The 10,184-nt window shown below is 39.1% G+C and overlaps 1 protein-coding gene across 1 annotated transcript in view; it reads right to left on the bottom strand.

Moving 5' to 3' along the window:
• The window catches only part of adrb3a (adrenoceptor beta 3a), a 9,886-nt gene extending 8,625 nt beyond the window's left edge, over nt 1-1,261 (bottom strand). Inside the window, exon 1 of the mRNA XM_033973364.2 lies at nt 1-1,261. This exon is cut by the window's left edge and continues 520 nt beyond it. Within this exon, the coding sequence (XP_033829255.2) occupies nt 1-778 (778 nt within the window). The 5' untranslated portion in view covers nt 779-1,261.
• Nucleotides 1,262-10,184: the final 8,923 nt, after the last annotated feature.

The following is a 10,184-nucleotide window of genomic DNA, read 5'->3' as shown; positions in this document are numbered from 1 at the left end:
TGGCGTTGCAGCCACTGTAGGGTGCGCATGCAGAAGGCAGTATGTTATTTATTTGGCGTCCCACTTGTAGCTGTCCTGAACCCTCATGTTGGAAACGCAGTCTGTTCTTGTCTATAAGCTGTACCTGTCGTTTTGCTATCAAAAACACTTTAGCATAGACAAAAATCATTATTAGAAGTGGAATATAAAAAGAGACTGTAGAGGAAATGATAGCAAAAGGCATGTTGGTTACAAAGTCACAGCATGCAGGTTCATTGTAGCATTTTATAGCTTCTTTATCGTCGTTGGCTCGCCAATAGCCATTCATTATTGGTACAAATGATATTAGTGCTGACACTAACCACACCAAGCACACTATGACACGGGCCCGCAGCTTGTTGAGCAGCACCTTGTGCCGCAGTGGCCTTGTGATAGCAATGTAGCGGTCCACTGCAATCACACACAGAGTTTCGATACTCGCGGTCACACAGAGGACATCCACTGATGTCCAAAAGTCACAGAACACTTCACTGAGCTGCCAGTTCCCCGTCACCACTATGGTGGCTCCCAGAGGGACCACAAAGACCCCCATGATAAGGTCGGCACAGGCCAGAGACATGATGAAGATGTTAGTGGTGGTCTGGAGCTGTGACGTGTGCGCCACAGCGATGATGACCAGCAGGTTTCCCACCACAATGGTGGGGATGATCAGCACTATCACCACCAGGCTCCAGGGCCCTGCTGCTGGGTGGTACGAATCAGTGCCATTGGTCAGACTGGCCACTGTTGTGATATCCATATTTATACACAAGTCAGTCACACACAGGAGGGATCCCCAAACTCCCAAATCTGCAGCATTCTTGCGTCACAATGTTGCTCAAAGCTAATTGTCACTTATACCCACATATTGATGACACTTTACACTTGTCTGAAGCGTGCAGTAGTTTAAATAACATTATTCCAATGTAGGTCTTGACATGTTCCTGATAGATCTGTCCACTCTATCCACAGCCCTGGAGCAATCTGTGATCATAGACTTCAATGGACCCTGTGAAAAAAGAAATCCCAAAAGAAAGAGAAAAAAAGTTTTGTAGAGAAAAATCCAACTTTTGTCCATTTGTGTACGTCCAGGGGTTAGTGTATCTTTTCACTGACTGGTGCAATAGCCCCTCTAACACAGCTGGACTGCCAGAGATCAAGCAACAGTGACGCTATAGCAAGAACAACAAGAGTGCACGCCAGAGAACTGCCCTCTCTCTCTCTCTCTCTCTCTCTCTCTCTCTCTCTCTCTCGCTCTCTTGCTCTCTCTCTCCCTCTGTCTGAGCGCTCGGAGCAGGTTGCCCAAGATTGTGTTGGCTCTATTCACACACTCTGGCCCAAGAGGAAGGGATAGGAGTTCAAAATAGTGTCTGCACGCCAAACCATCCAACATTCAGTAAATATTCGGAACCTATTAAAATATAGAAAACTGCTATCTACTCACTGATGAATTTTTAAACTATGAAATGTTTTTGCAAAGGCAGATTTCAAATCATGCCTGGCAACATGATATTTTCCATTTTATGCTTTTTCTAATTCTTTAGACACAGTAGTACTGTGTCATATCCCAGGAAATTTCAGTCAATTTCTTCAATAAATAACTTGCATGATTATGTCAAATGCTTGCTAAAACCTATCAAACTGTATTAAGTACCAGTTAAACACTAATTTGTTGTGATTACAAATCATTATCTTGGTTCTGGTTTTAAAGGTTTATTTGTTGTACAGTTTGTGGTCAGGTTTTTAGACCACAAGGCACGAGTCAACTCGAACTTTGCAGAACAGGAAATAAGTGCCCTCCCTCTGCCTGAGAGCTGTAAAAGAAAATAATAGATCTCTATCTCAGTGTTACTCAAGTCCACGCAATGAAGAAGAACAATCAGTCGAATGCCTTCCATGCGATTGTGTTCAGATATCCAGTTCCTCCTCCACAGCTCCTCCTTTGGTCTGCCACCATTTAGCTGCACTCATAGTTGAGCACTAACAGGCATGATTGTACTGATAAATTACTAGACACTATTTACGGTAGACTGTTTTGATATTGTTTTAACATGCAGCTGAAGTCTTCTTGTAAAACAGCCCCAGAAAAGGTAATGCATTGTCCTTGTTCAATACATCATGTGTTGAGCTAATATAAGTGTAATATAAGCTTCATCTTTGGGCTTTATGATACATAGACTATTTTCATTTTTCTGATCTTCCCTAGTGAGAAACTGGTAAAGTTGACCAGAAGCTTCTTTCTGAACAAGAGGCCCACCTGATAGTGTTTATTCATCAAGTAGCAGAGCCAGGCTGACCAGCCAAAGAGGTGTGTTTTGTGTGTGTGTGGGTGTGGGTGTGTGTGTGTGTGTATATATATATATGTGTGTGTGGGGGTGGGTGTGTGTATATATATGTGTGTGGGGGTGTGTGTGTGTGTGTGGGTGTGTGGGGGGGTGTGTGTGTGTGTGTGTCTGTAGGGGTGTGCGTGTAGGTGTGTGTGTGTGGTGTTAGCGTGAGAAGATGGGTCAAGGCAAGAGCCTGGTTTGAAGAGGCGGGGCTGGCACCATCAGCAGTGTTGATAGTAAAGGCAGCCGCAGCAGATCCTTCAACATATGCACTCTATAAGTCATGTGGTCATTAAACTCACAGAATGTATCAGCTCAGAAGTTTTTACAGATGTGAGTTGAAGAAAAAAAAAACATAAAATATAGTTAAATGTGAGTTTTAATTTGAATTAAATCAGGATCAAAACATTGTAACGCAAACACTTTATTTTTACTTGTAAGAAGTTAATGACATAATGACTAATTTTCAGTATGTTGACTTACATTTTGTCTATTTGCAGTAGGCTCTCTGTTTGACCTGCTACTTTTTGGGGATCTGCTACATTGAATGTGAATGTACTGTCAGCTATTGACCTGGAGCCTTTTGTGTTCTTTTCTGTGATGTCTGTGAGAAGGTCTCAAAACAATTTCCCGCCTTGGTGAAATACTGTCTCTGACCAGCTTACTTCTATGACACACCTCTATACACACCACTTTGTTTTGGACAAATATGGAAAAAGAAGCGCTATAGTAGACGTCTGTCCTTTTTTCTCAACTGGATTTACCAAAAGTTTGATTTCTGTACTTGTTCCACTGTTGTGACCCTTCACCCAATCAGCATGAAGTAATCATCTAAGGACCACAGTATTTTAACATTATGCTTTTCATGGTATCTTCATGCATAATGGGAATAATGGTAAATACTACTTGTCGGGTGGAGAATGGGCCTCCGTGAAATGGTGACCGTGGTGAACAGCAGCGAATTAAGAAAATTAAACATTTTTACACCTGTTAGTTGTTTTATATGCCTGCATAATTATGTGGCATTTGTAAGTTTAATGTATCTCTGTTTGCACTTTGCCTTTTTCCTGGGTGATCAGCAGGATATTGTCTTGTGTTAATTTAAGTGTTTACAGTTTTTGCACAAATACTTGTCAAGATAAAGCATATTTCTGACATGTTTCATTTTGCAGAAAATGCTGTCTACTTTACTAAAGTATCATCTTTTCCATAGCACATGAAGGGAACATCTCTCTTCTCTTTATGACTCATATGCAATGACCTTAGCAATCACTGCTATAAATCTTTGGACCTGTTCTGCTTGTACCTGACGGCTGTGTGTGCATAGATATGAAATTTAAATCCATGGCATTTCTCTTTATGGACGGAAAATCAGAGTTATAGACTGCAGATCAGTTTGGGATTTGGATTGTTAGCCTGTAAAACATCACGGAAGTCACTCGGCTTCACACAGCAACTTTACTATGAACTCACCCCTTGCATGTGTCATGAGAATGTTTCCTTGTTCCCATGGAAACCACAAAGATGAGATATTTCATTCAAAAATAAAAAGACTTCTGGTCGTTCTCAGCTGCGTATTGCTATGGGCTGATCAGGGCCTGATCAGCCATCTGGACTTTGTAAGCTTACATTTCAATTCAATAGAATCCACTGAGCCTCTGCCAGCACTCCCACGGCTGGAAACATCCTTCTTCCATTTATTGCCACTGAGGGAAGTTATCCTGGGCAGTCCAGAAGTAGTCATATTTACCAACAATATACAAGGGGCATTTGGAGTATCTTAATTATTTAGAAATATTCTCTATTATGGACCACAGTACTTCATTTACATATGGACTTGGTGTATGTTTTACCCTATAGACTTCACACACAATCCTCTACAGTTTACCCAGGCTTAGGACAAAATGGTTATTGTCTTTCTTTGTATATTATTCTATGTTGTACAATAGTGTGTGATCCTGCTTAAATGAATAAGGGTTGAGTCATAAAGTGGGCAAAATCCGGTTTGTGTACCCGATGCAGCATGTTGGAAAAGTGATAAAATTGTTCATCCTCTTGATTTCATAGTTTGAATTCCTGTAACTTCCATACATCACATGCTACAAATGTCTCCTCTGAGATTGTTTGCTTGAGCTTTTCCCTCTTTTGCACAGGAAACACGCCATTACATGCAAAAGCTAATCAACATCAACAGTGCTTCCACTCAAAGAAAGGAGTGGGAGCAAACAACACTTCAGACTTACAGTGACAAAAAACTGCTATACAATATTTTTTTTTATTTCTAACCAGATACTACCATGCACATTTTAAGAATGTTTTTTTTTTATCATATCACTTTTTAAAAACTACGTTATAATAAGACCATTTCTTAACTAAAATCTTTATTTGAAGCGGTAGCCATTAAATGTTCCTAATATTTGAAACATACATAAGTTGAAGTTCTCTATCTGGACAAAGCATAATCTGAATGTGGACCCTAAATCAATGTGATCTACATGCATTTTATGCTGTTTTATTGAATATATATTTAAAAAAAAAAAAAAAAGATTTCTGCACTTATTGTGAAGCACTCCAACAGCAACAGTACTGTACCACCACAGGAGAAATACACATATGGTCTAAATTGAAATTACACAAGAACATTCCCCAAAGCACTTCCCCTGCCTGAGCATATGCAGAGGTGAGAGAAACCCACTTTAAGCACGGGGGGATTGGGCCTTCAGCTGCTAACATGTTGTGGGTAAATCGGCCCCATTACACAGTGAGTGGAACCACATGCTGAGCCTCTGAAAATTCTTCATGGGGGCTTTGTGCAGGGAACACATATGGAGAGTATGAATACTCCAGAGACAAGTCCCCAGAACCAATGTCAGGCTATTTTTGGGGATGTATTTTAATTGAATTTCCAGAAGTACCCTGCAAGTGTTGCGATGTCTTCCTTAGCTGTTTGATATCCATTATTGCATTTGTACACTAATATATTTTCTGGTATCTATGTCCTCTTTCACTAGACATTTATTCCCTTGACACTTTTTTTACATAGCTTATTTTAACTCATGTCCTTATTTTAAGCGAGTTCTTAGTTAGTGAATTTTGTTCATTGACAGTGGCAATAAAATGTATTCTGATTCTGAATAGATTATAATAAAAAAAGAACTGAACACAAAGGGACTCACAGTCTATTCAGTTCATGTGATTGTATTTTTTTGTCTGCGTGAAAACCAAATGTACGTGAAATGTTAAAAGCAAGATCTAGGAATTGATGGCATTTTGTGGGAGTATTTTCAGTCTGCAGTGGTGAGTTTTTATTAAAAGTGGACCAAGACAGCAGCTATAATTGGATTATTATTATTTGGCAACCTGTATTTGGCAGATTGTCACAATGTTATGCCTAATAAGTGTACTGCAGAGCCCACATCTTGTTGAGAAAGTTTTCAAAACAAATCCACCACTGTGACATCACATTGTAAATCATTGTCTAATTGGATGAAATAAACACTCACTAAACAGATGTTATTTCTTTCACATCTTTAGCTTTTACTGCCATCTTGGAAGTGACCCCACGCATTGGGTGAACAGGAGCAGGTGCTTAAGAGGTGGCGAGTTTGTGAGGACCATTACGCCATGCTTTTAAACTGCAGCGCGATCAAGAGGTGAGCTATAAATTTGTGTCTTCAGACTGACATTATATCTGTGGTAATAAGAAGTGAGTTTGGATAAAATCTTTGGTGAAAATGGGTCTTTATTGATTCTGGTGCCATTGTTGAAACAAGCTGAACAATAATTTCTATTTTAGACCGAAACAGCTTTCAGCCACCAGTAGAAAGAATCAGGCTAATAATATGGTGCACCTGTTCAGCTTCACCTGTTTGATTGGGAACAGTGAGCGGTGATAGCTTAGTCAAAACAAAGAGAATGTGATGGAAAATACTTCACCAAACAGGCACACGTGAGTGGTCAGAGGTAAGTGTTGAAGTCAGAGAACTGGAATAAGAATATGCTCCCCTGCCAAAAAACAAAACATTTTTAGTGTATTCAAACAGAAGTTACAAGTGCACCCTAAGTGCTTTTGTTGAGATTCAGTATTGGCGTTGTAACACAGGACATGCAGGCTTCATAGAGTGACTGAGTGATGGCTAAAGATAACTATTAAAGAAGACACTGTGCTTTTGTCTGCTATTACAATCTATGATACCCTTGGATAGCTGCAGGTAGCGAGCAGCTGATTTTTGTTTCGTTTGTACCAAAATGGCTATGCAACACTGCTGAATCCTGTGTGTATCACTGATCAAGAAAATAAAACTGAAACTGAAGTAAGTACAAAGCAGTGGGCGTATACCGGTGGGGGTGAAAATGGGGTTAGATCGGAGGAATGATATCTTGAATGCAGAATAATAAAGATTACTCAAACATGCACAACTTCAAGGGGGTAAATGAGAAGGGGAACAGCTGTCTATGCTCTCCTGTAGGGCTGCTTGATTATGGAAAAAAATATAATCTTAATTATTTGGCTCATGATTTAAATAATAATAATTAAAAATGCTTCTACATTGCCAAAATAAACCTGCAGAGAAAGTATAGATCTATTATATTTGATTGTTAATGTTTTGTGAAACTATTTATTTCATGTAGAACAGATAAATGACTTTGCTCCAGGTTTGAGGGACTGAACGAGCTAAAAGCTAATTAATTGTATTTACAATTACAACATTTTTGTTATCAAATAGAGCAATAATGGGTTTTAAATTTCACTTTCTAGTTTGTTTTTGTCCAGTATGCATGATAAATTAAGTGAACCTACAAGAGTACACAGTAGATGGCAAAATACACAATTCTAACCAATGCATTTTTATCTTGCCACATTTCTCAAGTTGCATAGCAGATACAATTTGAACTTTGTGCTGCCCAGTTTAATAGAGCTGCCATCTTCTCCAGCTGAGTAGTGTTCATTACTTGGGAATGCATTAACCGCTGCCACTCTTTCTGTCCTGGTCTAATTTTCCAAACATTAGTGAAAAACGGGACATTCTGCAGACCTCACCTGCACAGACGTTTACACACACTCAAAGGAGGAGATATATACCTCATTTTCCAGACTAATGTCAAGAGTCTAGCTTAGTCCAAGTATTTAGGCATTCATAAACAAGCTGCACCACCCATTTGTACTGACTGCATGACGTCCTGGTCGAAAACGCCTGTCAATCTACATTTTTTTAAATAATAATGACTTTATAAACAGTCCTTATTTGGTCTCACAGAACTGCTTTTGACTGCCCTGTATCCAAAGTCGCAAAAGTTTCCAGCTGCTTGCTGTACCCAGGAGTGTGCAGTGTCTCAAGGTGGCTCATTGTATCTTGATGTGGACCCACCTCCTGCTTTAAGTGGCCTCATTACACTTCAACTAGTTTTTGTATTTGTCAAAGCTTAGAAATTTGCTATGTGAAAAGGCAGTTTTTTCATGAAATATGTGCACAAACTTTTAACAATAAATCTTTTCTATCAAGTGATGTGGGGAAAAAAATATTATTGTTGTATCACTGTATCCCCCTGAGGCATTTCACAAAAAAATAACCTTTTTTGGGTGGGCGAGTAGAAGAAAAAACTGTACAATATAATGTGATTTTCTCCAGAAATGAGCACAGTCACTTTGAATGTAGCTCTTGAGAAACTGCCATGGAAACACAATTTAGCATCAATATTTAGACACAGTCATTGTAATTGGATTAGCCATGAGTTTGTGCGCAATGTATGATTATAATTTTATTACAGCTTTATGTCTGCTCTTTGGCGTACTATTACATGACAAACAAACTGTATTTAGAGTTTGTATAATATGCTGATAAAGTCATCATATCGTCTGGTGTTATGGACATGTTTTTAGTGAAACTATGGTAGCACAGATTAACCATTTGAATAATATAATTTAATCCAGTTGTAGCAAAACGTCACATACTGCCTTTTCTGATGAAATAACACAACAAGTTCATCTTGGGAACAGTTGTTCACATCATTGTATTTACAGAAGTGAGTTTATGTTGCTTACATTTGTTGACATTTCCAATAGTTCATGTGGGTGTTCGCTGCCTGTCCTTTTATTGATGGACAAATGCCAAACCCAAACAGCTCTGTTTTGTCTTTGCAGATAAGTGAATGTTGACTGAGATTGTGTTCACACATGTTAGTGGCTCTGTGGACCAACCCCAGTGCACACTAGATTTACTTCTGTTTGCTTTACTTTTGGGTCGGTCCTGTTCACACACACCGTGCATCATTCACCCCAAACACGCACCATGAGCCACATGAGTGGCCATCAGATTAATTTATTTCTATGTCGACGCGCTTCAAGCGCAAGACATGTCACTAATATTATGTCCAAATTGCCTCATCAGACAAATGTGTCGAACAGCAGCGTTTATTCAGACAAATACGTAAGCCAAGGATTATTTCCCCCAATTCCAAGCACTTTCACTGTCAGCGTGGACTGTGTAGATCGGTCTGAGGTTGGTTGCATTCACACCACACTCACCCCGCTCCAAAGGGTGTGTGGAGCAGCTCCAAGAGCACTTCAAACTGGAGGTCTCAGAGCTGTTCCACCCGCGAACCCCCGTACGAACCCGTGAACACAATACAACTATTGTGTTCACACCAGCCCACACCGCTCTCGGAGCGAATGCTCTTTTAGGTCGACCTAACGAGTGGCAGTGTGAAAAACTAAGTTGAATTACTATGATTCTAAATATACATTTAAACTCTTTTGTTCAGTTCATCATATAAGATACGACTGCAGTTAATGATCCACATACAAATATTAAAATATTGTCACCCTGCAGGGAACCGTGACTCCTGTAGCCTGTGTTTTATGCTTTTGGAGAAATATCCAGAAATATTCAGATGATTCAGGTGTCACTTTCTTGCCATGCAGACAGAGCCCCTGCTGCCCACTTGGCATTGAAGATGTTGTAAACAGTGTGTATGAATACATGTTATCTTACTAAAATATGTATGTTATATTATCATAGTGTGTTAGATGCCTAAAGAAGCTTTCCAAGCATTGGCATTTTCACATTTAGTCTTGATAAACAGTGCAAGTGTTGTTTAGCCTTCTTTACCCTCAGTCTCAGTTTGTTTGTGTTCCCTTGTTAATTGCAGCCACCCAACATGGCCTTTTAAGGGCATTTTCTTTTTTTTAAACTCTAATTGCTCTTATTCTTGCCTATCACAGCTCCATCAAACAACACGGGTTCAGTGCAAAAACACGTTATTATTAGCACTGCAGAAAACACATCCATGTGGTGTCACTCTGCCAGTTTCTCAGCAACTAGAGTGAACATGTGAAAATGTTAGACTGATATAGAGCAGTAAAACTTCATTCATTCAATACTGTACATTTAATATACGACTAAAAGCACAACCCTATTTACCCCAAAGACAACATTTACCGTACTTTAGTACTTTAGAGCCTTATAAGTGCCTATAGTATAAGTATAAACCAATTATTTTCAAGGATATGATAAACAACATTTAATCTGCTTATTGACGTTAAGGGTATAAATTGAGTACTAAGAGTATTATTCTATACCCTGAAGCTAGAAATCATTTTCTCATTTAGCTAATTGAAAGAAAGTTACTTAACACAAACTCAGAAGTGAAAATTGTATGAGGTCAAATATTGGTATCTACTTGGAAAGTTAAACTCAGTATAAAGCTGTAAAAGGCAATATAAGAATCCATGCCACATGCCTCTTTATTTGCCTTTGAATGCTCATACTCTATCAGTCTTTATAATGAAATATTCCTTCATCTTTGAGACTACGTTTGAGGTCCTGCCCTTGGCGCCAT

Source organism: Periophthalmus magnuspinnatus, chromosome 9, assembly GCF_009829125.3.
Source record: "Periophthalmus magnuspinnatus isolate fPerMag1 chromosome 9, fPerMag1.2.pri, whole genome shotgun sequence".
NCBI classification, from domain to species: domain Eukaryota; kingdom Metazoa; phylum Chordata; class Actinopteri; order Gobiiformes; family Gobiidae; genus Periophthalmus; species Periophthalmus magnuspinnatus.
This window is presented reverse-complemented; position numbering and strand designations above follow the sequence as displayed.